Below are 24,577 nucleotides of genomic sequence, written 5' to 3'. Positions count from 1 at the left end.
ATTAAGCTGTAATACATCTGTTCCTATTTGAACATGCTCAGGCCTCCGGATCCATGCGGGTTCCCCTTCTTCTAATTGGCTGTTGAGAGAGATCATTTGGCCAATTGAATGGGAATATGGTTCTCAGACGGAACAGACATGATCAAGCTTCAATGACCACATAACAATGCAAGAGAGAGAGAGAAACAGACAGACAGAAACAGGCAATAGCTAGATTTCCATCCAATTGGCTACAGATTTTCTTGCAAATATTCTAAAATCTGCATAAAGACTTGTTGCGCATAAAAATCAGTGCATGATGACGTAGTGCACACATTTTTATTTTTCACTTAAATTTTCATGTACCGAATAACATTTCAATATGTTTCCATTGCATTTTCAACTCTACCACAAAGTTTTCTTTAACAAAAACAGTTGAGTTAAATAGCAAAAGTGCGCAATCAGGTCTTGGCATGTGCACACCAGCCAACAGCTCGTAGTTACAGTGCGGGTAGCCTAGTCTATATGATGAGATTATTATAGATAAGAGTCAGAATATTTGTATGTCAAACAGCAGTCAAGCATCGATCATCAAACTCATCACCTTGCACTTTCACCACCCTGTGAAGTTCATCATAACTTACAGTGCCTTCAGAAAGTTACAGCCTGAATTAAAAATGGATTACATTTTTTTTTGGACCCATCTACACACAATAGTCCATAAAGACACAGAGATATCCAATTTACATAAATATTCACACCCCTGAGTCAATACATGTTAGAATCCCCTTTGGCATGATTACATCTGTGAGTATTTCTGGGTAAGTCAACGAGCTTTGCACACCTGGATTGTACAATATTTGCACATTATTCGTTTAAAAATACTTCAAGCATTGTCAATTTGGTTGTAGATCGACATTTTCAAGCCTCGTCATAGATTTAAGACGATTTAAGTCAAAACTGTAACTAGGCCACTCAGGAACATTCAATGTCGTTTTGTTAAGCAACCCAAAAATTTGGCCTTGTGTTTTCGGTTATTGTTAATTTGTCTCCCAATGTCTGTTGGAAAGCAGACTGAACACGTTCTCCTTTAGCATTTTGCCTGTGCTTAGCTCTATTCAGTTTATTTTTATCATCCTAAAAACTCTGTAGTCCTTGCCGATGACAAGCATACCCATAACATGATGAAGCCACGACCATACTTGAAAATATTAAGAGTGGTACTCAGTGTTATGTTTGGGGAAAATCCAACAAGTCTTTGTATTCAGGACATGAAGCACATTTCTTTGGCATTTTTTGTGCCTTTTTGCAAACAGGATGCATGTACAGGCTTCCATCTTTTCACTCTGTCATTTACTCCTATTGTGGAGTAACTACAATGTTGATCCATCCCTCAATGTTATCCTATCACAGCCATTAAAAACAGTTTTAATGTCACCATTGGCCTCATGGTGAAATCCCTGAGTGGTTTTGTTCCTCTCCAGCAACTGAGTTAGGAAGAACGCCTGTATCTTTGTAGTGACTGGGTGTATTGATTCACCATCCAAAGTGTAATTAATAACTTCACCATGCTCAAAAGGGATATTCAATGGCTGCTTTGTTTTATACCCTTCTACCAGTAGGTGCCCTTCTTTGCAAGGCATTGGAAAACCTCCCCAGTCTTTGTAGTTGAAATTCACTGCTCAGCTGACCTTACAGATAATTGTATGTGTGGGGTACAGAGAGGAGGTAGTCATTCAAAAAGTATGTTAAACACTATTAATGTACAGTTGTGGCCAAAGGTTTTGAGAATGACAAATATTAATTCACAAAGTTTGCTGCTTCAGTGTCTTAAGATAATTTTGTCAGATGTTACTGAAGTATAATTACAAGCATTTCATAAGTGTCAAAGGCTTTTATTGACAATTACATGAAGTTGATACAAAGAGTCAATATTTGCAGTGTTGACCCTTCTTTTTCAAGACCTCTGCAATCCGCCCTGGCATGCTGTCAATTAACTTCTGGGCCACATCCTGACTGTTGGCAGCCCATTCTTGCATAATCAATGCTTGGGGTTTGTCAGAATTTGTGGGTATTTGTTTGTCCACCTGCCTCTTGATTGACCACAAGTTCTTAATGAGATTAAGGTCTGGGGAGTTTCCTGGCCATGGACCCAAAATATCGATGTTTTGTTCCCTGAGCCACTTAGTTATCACTTTTGCCTTATGGCAAGGTGCTCCATCATGCTGGAAAAGGCATTGTTCGTCACCAAACTGTTCCTGGATGGTTGGGAGAAGTTGCTCTCTGAGAATGTGTTGGTACCATTCTTTATTCATGGCTGTGTTCTTAGGCAAAATTGTGAGTGAGCCTACTCCCTTGGCTGAGAAGCAACCCCACACATGAATGGTCTCAGGATGCTTTACTGTTGGCATGACACAGGACAGATGGTAGAGCTCACCTTGTCTTCTCTGGACAAACTTTTTTCCGGATGCCCCAAACAATCGGAAAGGGGATTCATCAGAGAAAATGACTTTACCCCAGTCCTCAGCAGTCCAATCCCTGTCCCTTTTGCAGAATATCAGTCTGTCCCTGATGTTTTTCCTGGAGAGAAGCAGCTTCTTTGCTGCCCTTCTTGACACCAGGCCATCCTCCAAAGGTCTTGCACTCACACCTGCCTTCTGCCATTCCTGAGCAAGCTCTGTACAGCCTTCCCTGTGGCTCAGTTGGTAGAGCATGGTGTGTGCAACGCCAGGGTTGTGGGTTCGATTCCCACGGGGGGCCAGTACAAAAAAAAAAAATGCATGAAATGAAAATGAAATGTATGTATTCACTACTGTAAGTCGCTCTGGATAAGAGCGTCTGCTAAAAGACTAAAATGTAATGTAAAATGTGGTGCCCCGATCCCGCAGCTGAATCAACTTTAGGAGACGGTCCTGGCGCTTGGACTTTCTTGGGCGCCCTGAAGCCTTTTTCACAACAATTGAACCGCTCTCCTTGAAGTTCTTGATGATCCGATAAATGGTTGATTTGGGTACAATCTTCCTGGCAGCAATATCCTTGCCTGTGAAGCCCTTTTTGTGCAAAGCAATGATGACGGCACGTGTTTCCTTGCAGGTAACCATGGTTGACAGAGGAATAACAATGATTCCAAGCACCACCCTCCTTTTAAAGCTTCCAGTCTGTTATTCGAACTCAATCAGCATGACAGAGTGATCTCCAGCCTTGTCGACACTCACACCTGTGTCAACGAGAGAATGAATACTTATACATTTTCTTAATCTTTATTTAACTAGGCAAGTCAGTTTTAAGAACAAATTCTTATTTTCGATGACGGCCTAGGAACAGTGGGTTAACTGCCCTGACCAGGGGCAGAACAACAGAGTTTTACCTTGTCAGCTCGGGGATTCGATCTTGCAACCTTCCGGTTACTAGTCCAACGCTCTAACCACTATGCTACTTGCCACCCCGTTATTTACTCAAGACAATTCAGCTTTAGTAATTAACTTGTAAAAAACATTTAATATCTAAAAACATATTTCCACTTCGACATTATGGAGTATTGTGTGTAGGCCAGTGACACAAAATCTCATATTAATCTATTTTGAATTCAGGCTGTAACACAACAAAATGTGGAAAAAGGTCATGGTGTGTGAACACTTTCTGAAAGCTCTGTATTGCATCTGTAGTCTAATAAACTGCATGGTTTCCCGAGTCGTAGTGGGAGGACCACATCATTGTGTGACTCCATGTTTACTTCGATATGATGTTGGTAGAGCATGGTGTTTGCCAAACCAGGGTTGTGGGTTCATTTCCCACGGGGGACCAGTACGGAGAAAAAAAATGTATGAAATGTATGCATACTCCAAGTCGTTCTGGATAAGAGCGTCTGCTAAATGACTAAAATGTAAATGTAAAATTATATCAATATTTGCACATAAAGGTGTTTCCACCACTGTTTCTCACATAACACATTTTATTGACACAAACAAATCCCACCATGTCAAATGAACAAAGTATCAGTTGGCATTTATAAAATTGTACCGAAACTTCCTGTTTCCATCACAGCTGTCGTGAATTTTTTTTTATTTATTCGGTATGACTTTACTGGCATAAATACAGTGGACAGAAACGTGGTGAGTGAATGAGAACGAAAGATTCATTGTGAATGGCTAGAGATGACAAACCAGTTCCTCTTGCTTCAGAAGCTGCATTGACAGCCAGCTACAGGGAGCTCTGGTGTCACTGGTGCTGCGCAGTTTGCCTTTTGTTCTAATCTAAGGCCTAGTCAAAGCCACTGATTGTCTAGTAAACACTACCTTCTCCAGGCCTCCAAGCCCTCCCTCCCAGTCCCACCCCTACCATGCTACCCCCAGAATTAAGACTGAATCCCCCCTGGAGTTGCTCTGACGTCCCCCTGGTCCTCACAGCTGGATCCACTCATCTTCAGGAGATCGGCTTGGGTGAAGGTGGGGGGGGTTGGGAAGGACCAGGGAATGGGTCCAGAAAGGGGGTATTTTTTAATGTCGTCTAATCCGTGGAATCAAAGCATAAACAAGTCCTACACCCCAATCACCTCCACAGCTTTAACATCCCCACTCCCCCATGGCCAGCAGTCATGGCTGAGGGTGACCAGACAATGCCTGTGTGTGTCCCTATGAGGCAGACCGTATGCCCAGATCGATCACTGCTGGATGGATTATTGTGACACCAGGACCGATCCAGTGGCAGTTTCCAGTGCAGTTTCGATCTTCCCTCAATTGAACCTGTGTGTTGTGGCAGTCAGCCCAATCCCATCCCAGGGGCATTACTAATACTGGGAGACTGGTGGCCAACAGTAAAACAGAAATCCTCCTCCTTTTACATATTTCCATAACTCGAACCATAGTCTCACATGTCAGACCAAACATAACACGAGACTTGGTTCTGGGCGCCAAGATTACCCAAAATCACAATGGACTAAACCATGTCAACATGCCATATGCCACACCCACCTCTTACCATTTTGATTGGTATATGCCGGAGGTCCACATCAGACACGGGGACGTCTTGATCTTTGGGGGCCATGCCCCTGTTGGCGAGGAGCTGCAGCAGGTTGGCGTTGTCTTTTGGGGCCCCTGCCCCCCCCTGGTCCCCCTGCAGCAGACCGTAAGTGCGGCAGTAGAGTTCAGAGGAGAGCAGGAGGCGTGTGACGGGGGGCTTCAGGTGCTCCTGTTCATACTGGTCACAGTAGAAGGGCTCCCGCAACTCCACTGGAACATGCTCTACGGACGGAGAAGAGGGACAAAAACAGTGAGTGAAATAATCATGTTGTGGGAGACGAGTACACTATTAATAGGCAAAACAAGCGCATCAATAGAACGTGTTTCCACTGAGGAAGAAAATACAAAAAAAAGTTACCCAGACTGCATCCAATATACATGTGAATTCACAATGCAGCTGTGCTGCTGCATGCAACGTTTTGGGTTTCACGGTGCGTCGCTTTCAGATGGTTAAGCATCGCACCTGTACCACCATTACTGTACCTCAATTCCACCTCGGAAAGTTTGTATTTCATTCTCATTTAACTTCTCAAAGTGTTGCCATACAGGACTTCACAGCTGCCATTTTCTAACTGTTAACGACAATGACTTAGTCGTGGAGAGTAGACTCCTTGCACGGCTCCTTATACGTTGACTCCCATTTCTGAGTGTCAAGATTCGATTCCGGTAGGATTCAGTATTTTTGGAAAGAAGTACGAAGTTCTTCGAAGTACAGCAACTAATCAAACACTCGCATCTTTCATAGCATGCTAGCGAGGACGGAGAATGAAGGAAGGGGCACAATACAGGCAGTAGGGCCGGGAACGATACTATTATCATGATGCACTACATGACCAAAAGTATGTGGACACGTGCTCGTCGAATTTCTCATTCCAAAATTCATGGGCATTAATATGGAGTTGGTCCCTCCTTTGCTGCTATAACAGCCTCCACTCAGTTTGATCTGCTTCATGTTTACATTTTTGATATGGAACAAAAATATTGCGATACTGGTATAATCCCGGCCCAAATGGGCATGTCGGCTACCAGCCAGACAGAGTCAGAACCGTGGACTATCTGCAATCAAAAGCTGTATCCCACACTGGCATACTGTATCTCGCAGATTTCTTGGCTTGCCATGTCTCGTAACTTCAATAAATCAGGGCCTATCATCAATGAATAGGCTAGGATATTGAGATGAGCAAGATGCAATACAAAGTATCTGCGCATGTGCACAGGTTCACTTCAAGCTGTTCACAGTGTGGTAGCAAGGGTACCAACGCTCTTAGTTGTTGCAAAAATGTACCCACTATGCTGTTTACTTTCTGCATTTACAAAAACAATTATAATTAGGTTAGGGATTTTTCTTAACATTAAGGATCCCAATTTCGTTTTAACGTTTAACATTTCACACCCTTAAAACTTCTTATGGGCAGATGGGACGGTAGCGTCCCACCTGGCCAACATCCGGTGAAATTGCAGAGCGCGAAATTCAAAAATACCAAATTCAAATATTTACACACATGTGTGTGTTATACATCAAAATAAACTTAACTTCTTGTTAATCCAGACGCTGTGTCAGATTTCAAAAAGGCTTTACGGCGAAAGCAAACCATGAGATTATCTGGAGGACAGCGCCCCGCATACAAACACATGAAAATAATATTTCAACCAGGCAGGTGCGCCACAAAAGTCAGAAATAGCGATATAATTCATGCCTTACCTTTGAAGATCTTCTTCTGTTGGCACTCCAAAATGTCCCAGAAACATCACAAATGGTCCTTTTGTTCAATAATGTCCTTATGTCCCAAAAATGTCCATTTATTTGGCACGTTTGATTGAGAAATACGCCGGTTTGAACTTGCCCAACATGCCTACAAAGTATCTAATAAATTACCTGTAAACTTGGTCCAAACATTTCAAACAACGTTCCTAATCCAACCTCAGGTATCCTAAAACGTAAATAATTGATCAAATTTAAGACGGAATAAACTGTTTCCAATACCGGATAAAGACAACGTGAAGCGCCCTATAGTTCACGCCTATCAAAACAGTAGAGTCCACCTGGAGTGACACTTACAATGAATAGCACTACTTCTTCATTTCTCAAAAGAAAAACATCGAACAATTTCTAAATACTGTTGACAGCTAGTGGAAGCCATAGGAACTGCAACCAGGTTCCTAATAATAAGGGTATCCCATAGAAAACAAATGGAAGATCCTATGACCTCAATCTTTTTTCTCCCCTGGATGGTTTGTCCTCTGGGTTTCGCCTGCCATATCAGTTCTATTATACTCACAGACATTATTTTAACAGTTTTAGAAACTTTAGAGTGTTTTCTATCCAAATATATCAATTATATGCATATCCTAGCATCTGGGCCTGAGTAACAGGCAGTTTACTTTGGGCATGCTTTTCATCCGGAGGTGAAAGAGAGAGGTTAACCCAAGAGAGGTTAATACCAGAGCACTTTAAAAGGAATAGTGTGCCATTTCAGATGCAACCACAATCTCTCAGCAGGGTATTGTGGATATAGGTTACACAAAACATCAACGAAACCCGCCGTTCAAAGTCCTAACAAGATCATTGACAAAACACAGTTTAAAGTCCTATTGTCAAATAAACACACATTCTGTTTATCGCTAGGTATCTAATAGAAACAAACAAAGAAGTGGGTGTTTCCTCATCAATTATACAAAACATTAGGAACACTAGCTCTTCCTATGACATAGCTGTCACCTGGATTCACCTGGTCAGTCTATGATCCTTTATTGATGTCACTTGTTAAATCCACTTCAAAATCAGTGCAGATGAAGGGAAAAAGACCAGTTAAAGAAGCATTTTTAAGCCAAGAGACATGGATTGTGTATGTGTGCCATTAAGTGCCTTTGAACGAGGTATGTTAGTAGGTGCCAAGCGCACCAGTTTGAGTGTGTCTAGAACTCCGACGCTGCTGGGATTTTTCCTGTGCGTATCAAAAATGGTCCAAACCCAAAGGACATCCAGCCAACTTGACACAACTTTGGAAAGCATTGAAGTCAACATGGGCCGTCATCCCTGTGGAATGCTTTCAACACCTTGTAGAGTCCACGCCCTGACAAATTGAGGCTGTTCTGAGGGCAAAAGGAGGTGAAACTCAATATTAAGAAGGTGTTCCTAATGTTTTGTACATGCAGTGTATAGTGAAGGTATAGCATTTGGTTACCTTGACAGTACTATGGGCATAGTTAGATATGGATAGGCAATGCTAGGCATCTGCCTAAGCAACTACAATCATCTGAGTGAATGAGCTGAGCAGGGTACATGTATGTGCGTTTGTGTGCGCTTGTCGTGCATTTGTGTGTGCGTGTGACGTGCGTCTCGGTGTTGTGTTTTTCACAGCAAATCCAACCAGCCAATCATAGGGCCTGCAGGAGTCATAAGGTTACAGATATAGGCACGATACACTGGTTACAATTTGATATTTTCTGGGGGCTAGTATCAACTCCTCCCTCCATTTCCCTGTCTAAATGTTCTTTCGGCAGTTCAGGTCTCATGGTGACAGTGTCATTCTCCCCCCACGGGAACGATACTGTGGTGCATTCCATTTCAAACCCCACACCACACATGTCAGTCAGTCCGTCCGTGGTTGCGTCCCAAATGGCACCCTATTCCCTATATAGTGCACTACCTGGGCCATTTTGGATGCGGACAGTATGGAACCACATTATCAGTCTGTGTCAAGAGGAGTGAAATTACACAACATCCATGCCTAGAGGTTAGCCTTAGCGGTTAACATATGACAATTACCAGACCAGAGCCCTGTCGTATTGATAGATAACCAGGGTTGTGTTCATTAGGCATCAACGGCAGAAAACGGACTACCTTGGCCTATCAAGTAACCTGTTGGGGATAGGGTGCAGTATTTGCACGGCCGGATAAAAAACGTACCCGATTTAATCTGGTTACTACTCCTGCCCAGTAACTAGAATATGCATATAATTGTTTGATTTGGATAGAAAACACCCTAAAGTTTCTAAAACTGTTTGAATGGTGTCTGTGAGTATAAGAGAACTCATTTGGCAGGCCAAAACCTGAGAAGATTCTAAACAGGAAGCGCTCTCTGACTATTTCTTGGCCTTCTTGATCATCTCTAACCAAAACAGGGGATCTCTGGCATAACGTGACATTTTCTAACGCTCCCATAGGCTCTCAGAAGGCGCCAGAACGATGAATGGTGGCTTTGCAGGCCCTGGCTGAAAAACATTAGCGCATTTGGATAGTGGTCGATCTGAGGACAATGAGACTGGAGGCGCGTGCACGAGCCGACACCATGTTTACTTTCTCTCTCTTTGAACGAAAACAACGACTCCTGGTCGGAATATTATCGCTTTTTTACGAGAAAACTCGCATAAAAATTGATTTTAAACAGCGTTTGACATGCTTCGAAGTACGGTAATGGAATATTTTGACATTTTTTGTCACGAAACGCGTCGGGCGCGTCACCCTTCTTTACCCTTCGGATAGTGTCTTGAACGCACGAACAAAACGCCGCTATTTGGATATAACTATGGATTATTTGGAACCAAACCAACATTTGTTATTGAAGTAGAAGTCCTGGGAGTGCATTCTGACGAAGAACAGCAAAGGTAATCAAACTTTTCTAATAGTAAATCGGAGTTTGGTGAGTACCACACTAGGTGGGTGTCAAAATAGCTAGCCTGTGATGGCCGGGCTATCTACTCAGAATATTGCAAAATGTGCTTTCACCGAAAAGCTATTTTAAAATCGGACATAGCGAGTGCATAAAGGAGTTCTGTATCTATAATTTTTTTAATAATTATGTTTTTTGTGAACGTTTATCGTGATTAATTTAGTAAATTCACCGGAAGTGTTCGGTGGGAATGCTAGTCACATGCTAATGTAAAAAGCTGGTTTTTGATATAAATATGAACTTGATTGAACAAAACATGCATGTATTGTATAACATAATGTCCTAGGGTTGTCATCTGATGAAGATCATCAAAGGTGAGTGCTGCATTTAGCTGTCTTCTGGGTTTTGGTGACATTATATGCTGGCTTGAAAAATGGGTGTCTGATTATTTCTGGCTTGGTACTCTGCTGACATAATCTAATGTTTTGCTTTCGTTGTAAAGCCTTTTTGAAATCGGACAGTGTGGTTAGATTAACGAGAGTCTTGTCTTTAAATGGCTGTAAAATAGTCATATGTTTGAGAAATTGAAGTAATAGGATTTTTAAGGTTTTGAAAATCGCGCCACAGGCTGGCAGTGGCTGTTACGTAGGTGGGACGCAAGCGTCCCACCTAGCCCATAGAGGTTAACGAGAGTCTTGTCTTTAAAATGGTGTAAAATAGTCATATGTTTGAGAAATTGAAGTAATAGCATTTCTAGGGTATTTGAATATCGCGCCACGGGATTACACTGGCTGTTGAGTAGGTGGGACGCAAGCTAGCACTGCGGTGCAAGCGTCCCACCTAGCCCATAGAGGTTAAGAAAAGCTCAATTTCATTTTCCATTGTGTGCCCCGATGAACACGACCCCGGTGTTTTATTTTTAGCTGAAGGTAGTCTGTGGGAAATTATCTTTAAGGCGACTTCTGGACAGAGTTGATGGAAACCTATGCTTTGTGGCACATTTCTTCCAGAGCAGCTAAGACAAGAAAGTAACCTGAACCTTGTGAAGGGGCAAACCAAAACACTGGCTGCATCCCAAATGGCACCATATTCCCTTTATAATGCACTACTTTTGACTAGCTCTGCCTCCCGAGGGGCGCAGTGGTCTAAGGCACTGCACCGCAGTGCTAGCTAGAGATCCTGGTTCGAGTCCAGGCTCTGTCGCAGCCGGCCGCGACCGGGAGACCCATGGGGCGGCGCACAATTGGCCCAGCCTCGTCCGGGTTAGGGTCGGGCGCGATGCACGCTGACACAATCGCCAGGTGTACGGTGTTTCCTCCGACACATTGGTGCGGTTGGCTTCCGGGCTAAGCGGGCATTGTGTCAAGAAGCAGAGCGGCTTGGTTGGGTTGTGTTTCGGAGGACGCACGGCTCTCGACCTTTGCCTCTCCCAAGTCCGTATGGGATTTGCAGCCATATGACAAGACTGTAACTAGCAATTTTTTTTAAAGACTAGGGCTGTTACGGTGACCCTATTACTGCCACACCGGCGGTCACGAGTCATGACTGTAGTCAAATTCCACGAGACCGTTTAAATCACGAGGTCTGATGCTGCTGATGGTCATGCGTAGCCTACTGAACTTGCTAACTGCCTGGTACTCAGCACTCCATTGTCCCTCTAATCATTTTGACATCAATGCAAATGTAATCGAAAATCTAATCAAACACTTCATGAGAGCCCATGAGCTCATGTTGCGCAACATTTCTATAGGCTACGCAATTGCGAGAGAAAATAGAGTGATGGCCTCTATTAAAAATAGGAGGATCCCATCAGGTTTCTAGAGGCTAGGCCGACTATATTTATTTCTTATCTTTCCTAATATTAAGCACATTGCTTCTCTTTACAACAGGAGTAAAGCCTGGCTGGCATGAAAATGAATCACGGGAAAAGCGTCCTCCATTCGCTATTTAAGTGCATAGATGTCATGCATTTTCTTCCCCCTGCCTGTTTCGAGACAGTTGCATGATAATGGTCCATTCTAAATCAAAACAAATTTCACATATATTATTTAGTATATGTAAAGACAAGATTAAATCAGGAACAGTCTGATGGGTGACAACATTAGCCTATCACTTGTGAATGATATATTATCACTTATGAATGATGCCCAGCGAGGCAAGAAACAGCACATGCCTATTTTTTTGCACCTTTTTCAAATCATAGTCGCACACCTCATGTAGCCTAACCCATTGGCCTAAATGTTTTATTAAGGTTTGTATCACAACTAAAAAGTGGCCAAATAACTTCTTAAAATTAAGCACATTCATCTGCTTTACAACAGGTGTAGAGCTTAACTGGCATGGATTCAAGTTTGGGGAAAATAATTTTCACCATAAAAATGCACCTTTAGAATAAAAGCATAACATGCATAATCACATTTGCGGTACCTTTTGAGAAGGGTGTTTTCCTGTTAATTGATTGCATTATGGAACATTCACCCTTATAGCCTACTGCCGTGTGCGCATTGCTGCGCTTATGTGAAGAAATAGCCTAATAGTTTATCAACATTTTAAGCTAAACATTCTGATCTGTTGCATCAGCCTAATTGCTTAAAAAAGTTGTAAACGTTTTTGGGATGCTAGTGGTAGTATTAATTTGGGATCTATCGCATCCCACAACTGTCCCAGAATATGTTTGGAATATTACTTTCTCACACAGAATAGGTCAACTTTTGTACTATGGTGGATAGTAGATTGACATACGCTGCTATGTCAATCTACTATCCCCCATTGTACAAAAGTTGATAGGCTAGTGTTTTTGCTGTTTGTTAGGCCTACTCATCTTGTTGGCTGACGAAAAGTAAATGTGGACAGTTCTTCCAATATCTTAAATGTATGCCTCGGAATTGGATAAGGACATTTGCAGGATTTTTTTAGGGGGTATTACAGCCACACAAAGGGGATGCAGCTGGGAAATTCGAGGCATAATCAAGTGCTTGTGAAATTGTGAATGAGAGACTGATGAAGTGTGTACAGCCTGCGCAAATAAAGCAGAGCTCATGACTTTCATGCAACTTTTTCATGCAAATCATCATTAGAGTCGCATCATGCAGCCTTAGAAGGTATTAAAAATCAAAACATATAGCCCAACCTTTGTATCACAACTAAAGTTACATAAATAACTCTAAATTAAGCATAGGTCTGTTTCTTTGTTAACTGCTGAACACAGAATAGCCACATGTGCGCACTCCCTCAAATAGTTTGGAGAAAATATCCTTTCTATTTTCTTAAGCTATGTTCAATTGTATTCTTCATATATTCTTATATGAAATAAATTATATAAATTAATAGCACGGTATTCAAAGAAAATCTTGACTGCTAAATGAACTAGTGTTAATTAACAGCCATATGGCATAGCAAGATCAAGGCCTAACATAAGGACAACTCAGCGTATGCTATTCTGTTCTTCTGAAATAGACTACATTTTCTTCATATCATGTTTCTTTACACCGGTTTAAAATTAATGGATTTATTGTGATGGTGTAGGCTATATTATATGGATTTATTAAACTGTTTAAATGTAGATGTTCCAAATGTGTGCATTAGTGGCTTGTAGGCTGTGTGTGGAAGCCAGGAAATTCTAAAATGTGTTTATGTTAATTAACGGTCAATTTAGAAAAAATAAACGCACACCTATAAAGGTGAGGTGCTGGCTAGCGGAGTAGAAAACTAGAAAATAAGGGAAAGCCGCACACTCTAAGAGCTCAGATGCAAAAATTGAATAACCAACGTTTCGACAGCAAAGCTGTCTTCATCAGGGTATCATCAAACACTGCGAGTGTTTGTGATGATACCCTGATGAAGACAGCTTTGCTGTCGAAACGTTGGTTATTCAATTTTTGCATCTGAGCTCTTAGAGTGTGCGGCTTTCCCTTATTTTATAATTAACGGTCAATTACCAGCAGTTATTTCCTTGACAATCATCGGCTGACAAAATGTCATGACTGCCACAGCCCTAGATGAGACCCACATGGCCCATTAGGCCTATTCGTGGACAGTAAACGTAGCCTACACACAGACCCATTTTCAAACACCACAGTAAACAGTTGGACGGCTGAAACCAATTAAAAAGGAACAGTTAGGTTAGTATCTGAAAGGAGACTTAAAGGGACATCACATGGCTCTCTCAGTGGTGAACTCCGACTCATAAGAAGATCAGAGAAGATTGAAGGATAAAGGGAGTCACCCGACCATGTTGTCGTTTTATCATTACGGTTCCTTGAATTAAGTTAATGGTTATATTTAGGGCACACAATAGCATGGGATACTTTTCCCAAAAACAACATTCCATATACCTCTCTCCGGCTTTCTGTACTTTCACTGACTTCACAACTAATGTTTTGCAACAGAAAACAAAACGATCTGCGCTCTTATGGGACAAGTCATGAAGTACCACTCTGTTTCTCAAAAGGTTTTCTCCCAACTGAACACAACCCTGGTGTAGAATACTAGTGTGTCAAACAGAGAAAGATTACATTGGGGTGTGTGAATGTTCCATTGTGTTTAAACTACAGAGCATTGTTAGCCGTATAAACATTTCAGGCAAACTGACTGACCAAGTGAGGGAGGTAAACTACGGGAGCATCTCAATAGTCTAAAGCAGTTGACCTTCTCATCTCCTTTCTCTCATCCACTCTGATTCAAAATAACTGGACTGATGGAAGGAAACACATTGACCCGCCAAGTTGCTAGACTATTGAACTGCAACATAAGATACCGCATGGAACACACAAGGAATTTTCAGACACCGCACAAGGAATAATAATGAGGCTTTTCCATGCAGTTCCACCATGCAGTCACTATAGGACGTGGAGGGGGGAAAAAAAGCATAATGCAAAGTAGGATGCAAAGCAAGATGGATGCCGTCGATACAAGCATCATTTCCCTGTGGGACGGTCCAGCAAAATGAATGACCAGTCTGTGTCACACACATCACCAGGTTGAAACAGACAGACAGGGGAGCAGCAATGGCTAGAAATAGACATTTTGCAAATGGGATTTCAGGTATTGGGAACCGCAGTTTTAAAAAGGTCTGCAGCACACCTGCTCTCTTTCAAGTAACACAACACAACCATTCACACTTTGTTAGAAAAAAATGCTTAGGACACAGAAAGGAAATTGAATATGAGAGACAAAAAAAGAGCGAGTGGAAAGCAGGAATTGGGTAATGAGTCAGTAGTAAATGGAGGATAACAATGTCACCAGGACATTGATATCCATACCCTCTCAAGAGGATAGTATTTTGATAGCAAACACTAACCTGTCCGTCTTTGTGTAAACTGAGTGTATTTGGGACGGTGGGTAGCCTAGTGGTTAGAGCGTTGGGCCAGTAACCGAAAGGTTGCTAGATCACATCCCCGAGCTGACAAGGTAAAAATGTCATTCTGCCCCTGAACAAGGCAGTTAACCCACTGTTCCTAGGCCGTAATTGTAAATAAGAATTTGTTCTTAACTGACTTGCCTAGTTAAATAAAAGGTGAAATAAAAATTAACAGGGCAACAGGGAAGCAGCCTAACAGGACAGGGCATATCTATTGGTCTAGGTGAGGGGTCAAAGGTCATACTCGTGCTGCACACCAAGGGAATTGTGGGAGCTGGGTTGTAACAAAACATTATGCAAATTTGGTGAGAAATACACAAAGGCTCAAACAACTTACACAAGCACCATAAGTGAATAAAACTAAGGTAAATTGGAGGTAAAGATAGTGATGGAGTGGAATATAAAAGAGCTCTGCTCTGTGTGTTGTCTACTACACTCCAGCTCTGCCACCATCCCCCCTACTGACTGGGAGTGGCAAGGGGACGCGCCAGAGCCGAGGCCATGTAATCCTATTAATAGTTGATCGGTTGAGTTAGCCCGCCTCGGTCAGTCTTGTCATAAACATCAGATATGTGGCCGTCACAAATGGACAGACAAATTAAACGCTGAAATAGGACTACACAAACACAGAGGCTGGGCAATGTATCAATCGAACCATCATTGTGGGTAAGAATCTGTAAGGATCAAATTCTGTCCCTCTCCATTCCAGTTTACTGTAGACCAGGTAGAGTACTGGCTGGCTAGCTGGCTGACAAGCTGACTGGCTGACCAGCGTTACACATTAAGACCACTTTATTTTAATTAAAGGCTGAGCGAAGCAGCTGCCAGAAACAGAGAGGCCAATACATTTTCTGATTAGGGTCAGGGCCCGGTGTACTCAGGCTGGCCTGCGAAGAACCCTCAGGAACACGTGTTTCAGAAAGAACTCATATGCTCAACTGTGCAAGGTAAGCACTGAGAGGGATGGAGGGAGGAAGCACATGGTAAGATGTCTGCTTTAAGTGAGAACTTCCAAATTCGTAAGATGTACTTACAACGATTATCCTTGAACATATCAAAATAATTTATATAACATGAATCAACATGTTGTTGTCGACAATTGTTGATCCGTTGTTGTGGTGATATTCCTGTGAACATGCTATGGAGGGATATTAAAACCTTCATCATACAGTGGGAGAGACCTAGCAGGCTGATTAAATGCTCTGTTTTTAGGACAAAGACAAGCCTTGTTTTAAGACTAATGGTGAACATGTTGTTATCCTGTGGCCTAGGCTAATGTTCCACATGACCCCTCTCTGGTTCAGGTTGATATGCTGATCGCCTGAAACACCCTTCGAAATAATTCCAGACCTCAGGGCCTTGATGTCTACAGGTTGTGGTTAACTAAACACACTTCAGACATCATGGGTAAACAGCATTCTTGTCAATTGTTAAAACTACGGCGTACTGAAAAAGATAATATGCCATTTAACAGACGCTTTTATCCAAAGGGACTTACAGTCATGAGTTTAGTTATTTTACGCACAGGTGGTCCCGGGAATCAAACCCACTATCCTGGCATTGCAGGCGCCATGCTCTACGTCAAGCTCAATGTGACATCCCTGGTTAAGGAATACATTTAAATAAAAATGTTACATTCAAAGACTATCACTGGGAAAGAAATTTTACATTTGGGGTTTGAATATAACAATTTTGATATACATCCACCAAGCTTTGAAAGCATCAGTTATGAGACACACATACAGTGCATTCAGAAATGCCTTACTTACATAAGTATTCAGACCCTTTGCTATGAGATTCAAAACTGAGCTCAGTTGCATTGATCATCCTTGGGATGTTTCTACAACTTGATTGGCGTCCACCTGTGGTAAATTCAATTGATTGGACATGATTTGGAAAGGCACACACCCATCTATATAAGGTTCTACAGTTGACAGTGCATGTCAGAGCAATAATCAAGCAATGAGGTTCGAGACAGGATTGTGTCGAGGCACAGATCTGGGGAAAGGTACCCAAAAAAAGTATTCAGCATTGAAGGTCCCCAAGAACACAGTAGCTTCCATCACTCTTAAAATGGAAGAAGTTTGGAACTAGCAAGACTCTTCCTAGAGCTGGCCGCCTGGCCAAACTGAGCAATCGGGGGAGAAGGGCATTGATCAGGGAGTTGACCAAGAACCCGATGGTCACTCTGACAGAGCTCCAGAGTTCCTCTGTGGAGATTGGAGAGCCTTCCAGAAGGACAACCATGTCTTCAGCACTCCACCAATCAGGCCTTTATGGTAGAGTGGCCAGACGGAAGCCACTCCTCAGTAAAAGGCACATGACAGCCTGCTTTTTCACCCTAAGGTGAAGCATGGTGGTGGCAGCATCATGCTGTGGGGATGTTTTTCAATGACAGGGACTGAGAGACTAGTGAGGATGGAGGCAAAGATGAACAGAGCAAAGTACAGAGAGATCTTTGATGATCAGGACCTCAGACTGAGGCGAAGGTTCACCTTCCAACAGGACAACGACCCTAAACACACAGCCAAGACAACGCAGGAATGGCTTCTGGACAAGTCTCTCAATGTCCTTGAGTACCCCAGCCAGAGCCCGGACTTGAACCCAATCGAACATCTCTGGAGAGACTTGAAAATAGTTGTGCAGTGACGGTCCCCTTCCAACCTGACAGAGCTTGAGAGGATCTGCAGAGAAGAATGAGAGAAACTCCCCAAATACAGGTGTGCCAAGCTTGTAGGGTCATACCAAATAAGACTCGAGTCTGTAATCGCTGCCAAGGGTGCTTCAACAAAGTACTGAGTAAAGGGTCTGAATACTTATGGAAATGTGATAGTTTATTTTTTATAAATTTGCAAATTTCTAAAAACCGTTATTTGCTTTGTCATTATGGAGTATTGTGTGTAGATTGAGAAGAAAACATTTTTCTAGGCCATTTTAGAATAAGGCTCTAACAAAGTGTGGAAAAAGTCAAAGGGTCTGAATACTTTCCGAATGCACTGTATAGTGTGAATGTCAGGAGTTCAGTAAGTCGCTTTAGATAAATGCTATGACCTGATTTTGTATAGCTCATGAAGGATCTGTAAAACGGGTAGGTAGGTGGTCCTGATTCTACCATCTGTGTGCAACAGTTACCTCAGACAGAGACAGAAAGAGAGAGGGACTATGGTGGACCAGGGGCCATCCCAGAACAGATCACAGCAGGGATCATCTACTGACCTATAAGTGCCCACAGAGCCACAGCATAATGACATCCTAAGCTTTAACATGAATACCCTTCCCATCATAGACCAAGGTTAGGTTCAGTAGGGCACACCGTAGCAAAATGTTTTGCAACGGAAAATGAAAATCGGTCTGTTTGGCCAAGTTCAGGTAGTAGCACTTTGTTTTATTGTGTTTGAAAACATTTTCAACCTCACTGAACACAACCCTGCATTTACATGGTGTAAGCATGTGCTAGCTAGAGGCAAGTGCACACTTAGGGCAGAAGGGTAGAGAGTCAGGATGCAGCGCTAGATCCTCCACACCTATTGACTCAGTCTCACACCCAACCCAAGACACACTGAGGAGAAGAACATGAGTCATAATTATGAACAGGCCCCAGCTCTAGTAAGGCAGAATTACAGAGCTATAAAGCAGCGACAGGTTTCAAGCGCACTGAACAAACAAGATATGTTTTTATAACCTTTGTTCACTGGGATCTCTGTTTTATCTTAGGAATTCTGAGAGAGAGAGGAAAGCAGAAGTAGGCTAATCAATATTTTTCATGAATTCCATATTTAACCAGGGAAGTCACATTGAGTTTGACATAGATTTGAAAGACAAAACCCCATGCTCTCTGTTCACCCATTCCAGTGAGTTGCTCTCTCGCTCTCTTGTATGATATGACCCCTCTGTACACAAACTAATTTAGCTATTATTCAATTTTTACAGAGAGAACAGATATCAATAGTTTGCTAGATGTCCGACAAAACTATAGACATCTTAGTGTGTGTGTGTGTGCGCTTATTGGCATTAATTCAGTCAGGGTACGTCGGGGATTATGAACTCGTCAAACCTCAGCTGCTTGCAGACACACACACACAAACTTGAGCAGCCATTGCGTGAACAGTGAGCCAGAGGAGCCTTTCTACCAATCAGCAGGTTAAATCAGGGGTTCCCAAATTGTTTCACTCAGGCTCCCCATCCAGCCTTGGGGAACACAGTCAAGAGTGCGTGTGTGTGACTTTGACCAGAGGGTGGGAGGGCGTGGCTGGTTGGTTGAGCAGGCTGGCTGTTGATGCATGAAGAGGAGGCAGAGAGACAAACAGAACAGTGCAGCAGGAGCCTCAACCTGTACCCAAGGCCACAGATTGCAGAACACATGACACATACGCCATGTTGCTAAAGTACAATCAAGCTTGTGTGTGTCATTCCATAACCAAATTTAAGCCCTGTGTGTGTGTACTCCCAAGCTCATTTCATTATCCCTGGCTAGCCGGGGAATCGGGGACCTTTGTTTACATTTAAGGAATGTGAAGGAAGGTCATCGTTACATGGTTTCCAAATGAAGCCATTTTTGACCAAGATGGGCCTGGTTCTTCACTGTTTACTATGTGTAGTAAAATGTCTTGTGTAGTAGGACTATGCCTTATGAATTAATCAAGTGTCCTGGGCTGTGGCTAGGTTTGACCAATAAGAGAGCTTATGTATAGTAAGAGAGAGTACTCCATATGCCCTCCCAGGCCCACGCCCCTGCCCAGTCATGTGAAATCCATATATTAGGGCCTAATGAATTTATTTCAATTGACTGATTTCCTTATATGAACTGTAACTGTAATCGTTGAAATTGTTGCGTTTATATATTTTTGTTCAGGGGAGGGTAGGCGGCCTATATAAAACATAATGAAACTAAAACGGGTTTCGTTTAAATTGTGTAGTAGGCGTAAATCCAACAAAAGGATTGTCTTTAAGTGGGTGTGTATGCGCGTCATCGAAATCGCACGGGTGGTTTCAGTAGCCTCCACGCTCCCAGTCTACTACCATTATTATAGAGAAATAGACCCTCCTCTATACCTCCTGTTATATTATATTTGGATACATTATTAAAATCTCACGTTATTTGTTCAGCAGTTGACCTGACAATAGCCTATGCGTTTGTCAGTGGTGAACACTCGGTTCAGGTCAGGATATTTTACAGCCCAGTCCCTGAGTTGCTCGCCAGCCAAAATGAAATTGGTTCGATACATTATTTGTGATTGAAATTAGGCAAGCTGTCAAAACCGATGCCTCATCACCATTCGCTAGGGGGGGGGGGCCTCAATGCACCAGTCGAATTTGGCAAGCAGCGAGCTGGATCTTAAATCGGCTTAAATCAACTACTGTAGATCAAATAGGCTGCTGTGATCCAAACAAAACAGTGCGTCTGTTTTTAGGATGTTGTAAGGATATATTTTCGAAGTTATACAATATTCAGGTATAACACGTGAATCTGAGGAAGGACCGCTATTCGGGTTAAATGGGGTGCTGAATAGGACTACATACCACACACGCGCTGTCCCACCTCATGTACTGTAGGCTATTACTCTTTGTGTGGCCAAAATCGCTGAGTTTACACAGCGCGCAGTCAGTTCACCTTCACGCACACGCTTTTCATTACACTGACAGTCAGGGAACAATGCTGGATTACATAGGAGGGAGGGGATGTAGGAAAAACATAGAACAACACATTATAAACGTTTGGCTACAATAGCCTAGGCCACATACCTGCATTGCCGTAAGATATAGCCAAGAGCCATCCCACACTTGCGCATATTTTTGCCCTGGTACAATCATACAGATCCAAAGGTTTTATGTCCGGGACTACAAAAGTCTTCCTCGTCGCGTTGGAGTCCACCATAGCAAGTCCGCAGACAGGCCGTGATAATGGGAGGGGGATAGAGACCTAGAAAAATAGTTGGTGGCGAAATAAGCTTCAAATCAAGCATTCATTATTTTATTTCTCCTATTTCATAACACTGGGGCTGAGGATGTGGGTAAGCGTTTTCTCAGGAACTATCCTGACACTATGGGCCCCAGCTCAGGATATATCCCGTTTCTCTCCTGATTCCAGACAAAAAAAAATGGTCATAAAATGAAGGCGCGCGCGGTCTTAAAGCCCTACAGAAGTTCCCAACACATCGGGTTATACATTTTTTTAAAAAAAAGCATATTATTTCCCGTTTCGCCGTCCGCATTGCTAACTTTTGGTTAGCGCTCTACAGTAGGCTACAGAGCCCGGCCGATGACTGATTTCCAGGTGCTCCACAATGGCATCACTCACTCAGCCCACTGGCCAATCGTGTTTGAGGAAGAGTGAAGGGGCGGGATCTTAGTCGTGTGAACGCGACCAGCAGGTAGAGGTATGATGACAGCTCTCGAGACAGGTGCATTAGGTTGGTGAAACTTGCCGTGTTGAGTTGAGCAAGTAGCCAACAGGAGGTTTTAGCTACAGGAGGTTTTCATACACTTGTCTCCTAATATTGTCCTCTGACCATGAAACATACCATACAGGTAAAAGAAAACGCCAACAACGATGCATTTTTAGAATTATATGCCATGTAGGCTTTTACGTTTTAATTAAACAGGTGCATAATTGGCCTAGGTGCGATAAATTATAATGCAAGTAGGCCTACTCTGTGGGGTGTTGAACAAAAAGTAGCCCATCAAATAAGCAACTTTTATCAAAATAAAACACATGGACTGCCACAAACCCCAAAATTGTACTAAAATAAACATTGTACTAAAATAAACATGTGAAATAGGAGACTATGCCTTGATTTCTTTTCTTTCCACTTTCCAGTCAACGCTCAAGCTTTGCAAACCACACAGAAAACACAGAATTCTCAGCAGGCACACAGATCTCCCAATCACATCACGGCCTTGAAAGTTCCAAGAGCTCTTTCAGCATCCCTCAGCAGTCACATTGTTCTGTGTCCCAAAAGGTACTCTATTCCTTATATAGTGCACTACTTTCAACCAGGGCCCATAAGGTTCTGATCAAAAGTAAAACACTATGTATGGACAAGGGTGTCATTTGGGACGTAGCCTGTGAGAGGATTACCTCAACTATTTTAATCTAATTATAGTAGAGAAGAATGCTAAGGCCTATTTATTTTCCATTCCAGGGTTATTCCCTTCTCTGAATAACTAATCGATCACTAAAAACAGAAGATGGAAGAGAATGCTAGGTCTATTTCTTTTTCCGTTCTAGGGTTATTCATTTCCCTCCATAACAATACAAACTAATCAGTAAAAAACTGGCTTAAGGATTAGTTTAGGCAGAAGTTTAAACTATATAACTTTGGGCTAGAATACACAACATACTGCTCAGATCCAGTCTTAGATGCGACGTGTTTTCCTAATTCCTAAGAATTTTTGAATGCCCGCTAGAGCGAGTGCTAAACAGTTTTTAATCAAAAACAATAAACCAGGGAGCATGACAAGGCTGTAAAATATGGCTCTTGTTGCTTACTACAACTCCCAGTTCCAGTATCAATTAAATATTCCCTATTCACCCAGCGTAACTAATCCCTCTGTTTTTCTAGGGCAGTAAACTCCTCTTTCTCTTTCTGCAGCAAAGCACTACTGCACAGATCCTGTCAGTCATGGTGTTGGACTTACAGTAAGAGTTATGTCAGCAGTTTACACATCAATTTCATAGAACCATTGTGAACAGACTCAAATGTCATGCGGGTTGAAATAATCGCAATGCCAAGACATACAACAGACTCAAAAATATGCACAAGTGTGGGGTGGTAGTGGTGGAGTAGGGGCTTAAGGGCACACAGTGTGTTGTGAAATCTGTGAATGCATTGTTTTGCTTTTAAAATTCTATGAACTGCCTTAATTTTGCTGGAGCCCAGGAAGAGTAGCTGCGCTAATGGGGATCCATAAAAATACAATACTGTAGCAAACAGTAATTTCAACAGTAGAAAGAGTGCCACCGTGTTGCCAATGCTAGTTTTGCTTTAATGCATCACTACATCAAGAAGGAGCACTACTAGATCTTTGTACGTTGAAGGCGCTCTTTGGTTAAGGGGTTAATTTGACATAAAGAACAAGGAGGACCAAGGCCCTCATACAGAGCATGTTCAATAGAAAATCTTAAAAACTACAGTACCTGACAAAACTTGTGCCAAAACACGTCAGAAGTTTTTACAATTTTGTTCTATTGAACATGCCACCGTAACTTAAACATTTTAACTTTATGAAGTGTGCCTTGGTCCTCATGTTTAGAAGGAAATGGAGCATTTACATTGTTTCTAGAATAAGGAGTATTTAAATTTTATTCACAAATCTCATTTTTATTCACTGATCTAGTGCAGACTTGACAATTTATGAATGTAGAGCAAAACACTTACAGTCGACAACATACAGTGGCAAGAAAAAGTATGTGAACCCTTTGGAATTACTTGGATTTCGGCATAAATTAGTAATCAAATTTGATCTGATCTTCATCTAAGTCACAATAATAGACAAACAGTGTGCTTAAACTAATAACACACAAATGATTGTATTTTCTTGTCTATATTGAATACGTCATTTAAACATTCACAGTGTAGGTTGGAAAAAATATGAACCCCTAGGCTAATGACTTCTCAAAAAGCTATTGCAGTCAGGAGTCAGCTAACCTGGAGCCCAATCAATGAGACGAGATTGGAGATGTTGGTTAGAGCTGCCTTGCCCTATAAAAAAAACTCACAAAGTTTGCTATTCACAAGAAGCATTGCCTGATGTGAACCATGCCTCGAACAAGAGATCTCAGAAGTGATCTCGAACAAAAGAGATCTCAGTGCCTTCCATCAGGACCCGCGTTTATCATGGTGGAGTGGTGCCTTCCATCAGGACCCGCGTTGATCATGGTGGGGTGGTGCCTTCCATCAGGACCCTCGTTGATCATGGTGGAGTGGTACCTTCCATTAGGACCATTGAGAAAAAGCCCTAGTAGTTGTAGTAAAAAAATATATAAAAAAATATAAAAAAATCTCAGAAGACCTAAGATTAAGAATTGTTGACTTGCATAAAGCTGGAAAGGGTTACAAACGTATCTCTAAAAGCCTTGAGTTCATCAGTCCACGGTAAGACAAATTGTCTATAAATGGTGAAAGTTCAGCACTGTTGCTACTCTCCTTAGGGGTGGCCGTCCTGCAAAGATGACTGCAATAGCACAGCGCAGAATGCTCAATGAGGTTAAGAAGAATCCTAGTGTCAGCTAAAGACTTACAGAAATCTCTGGAACATGCTAACATCTCTGACGGGTCAACGATACGTAAAACACTAAACAAGAATGGTGTTCATGGAAGGAACCATGGAAGCAGCCACAGCTGTCCAAAAAAAAAAATAATTCATGCACATTGAAGTTTACAAAAGTACACCAGGACGGTCCACAGCGCTACTGGCAAAATATTTTGTGGACAGATGAAACTACAGTTGAGTTGTTTGGAAGGAACACACAACACTATGTGTGGAGAAAAAAGGCACAGCACACCAACATCAAAACGTCATCCCAACTGTAAAGTATTTACAGTTGGGATGACGTTTTGATGTTGGTGTGCTGTGCCTTTTTTCTCCACACATAGTGTTGTGTGTGG

The 24,577-nt window shown here is 42.2% G+C and overlaps 1 protein-coding gene and 1 long non-coding RNA gene across 5 annotated transcripts in view; both read right to left on the bottom strand.

Moving 5' to 3' along the window:
- LOC106607545 (calmodulin-regulated spectrin-associated protein 3) overlaps window positions 1-21,262 on the bottom strand; it is a 57,421-nt gene extending 36,159 nt beyond the window's left edge. For 2 of the 4 annotated variants that reach the window (XM_014204578.2, XM_014204580.2), the window contains exons 1-2: window positions 20,712-21,261; window positions 4,957-5,219 (exon numbers count right to left, since the gene is read on the bottom strand). In XM_014204578.2, coding sequence (XP_014060053.2) covers window positions 4,957-5,219; window positions 20,712-20,844 — 396 coding nt within the window. In that variant the 5' untranslated portion in view covers window positions 20,845-21,261. Of the gene's footprint in view, window positions 1-4,956; window positions 5,220-20,711 lie in introns of those variants that run through there. The other 2 variants (XM_014204581.2, XM_045720680.1) reach the window with 2 other exon arrangements.
- A 1,672-nt stretch (window positions 21,263-22,934) lies between these two features.
- LOC123743455 (uncharacterized) lies at window positions 22,935-24,569 on the bottom strand. Its single transcript, XR_006770258.1, has 2 exons — window positions 23,900-24,569; window positions 22,935-23,860 (listed from the first exon to the last, which is right to left on the bottom strand). It is a non-coding gene; the product is annotated as an uncharacterized lncRNA (long non-coding RNA).
- Window positions 24,570-24,577: the final 8 nt, after the last annotated feature.

Source organism: Salmo salar, chromosome ssa06 (assembly GCF_905237065.1).
Source record: "Salmo salar chromosome ssa06, Ssal_v3.1, whole genome shotgun sequence".
Taxonomy (NCBI): Eukaryota; Metazoa; Chordata; class Actinopteri; order Salmoniformes; family Salmonidae; genus Salmo; species Salmo salar.
The sequence above is the reverse complement of the archived record's forward strand: the minus strand, read 5'-3'. Positions and strand labels throughout refer to the sequence as shown.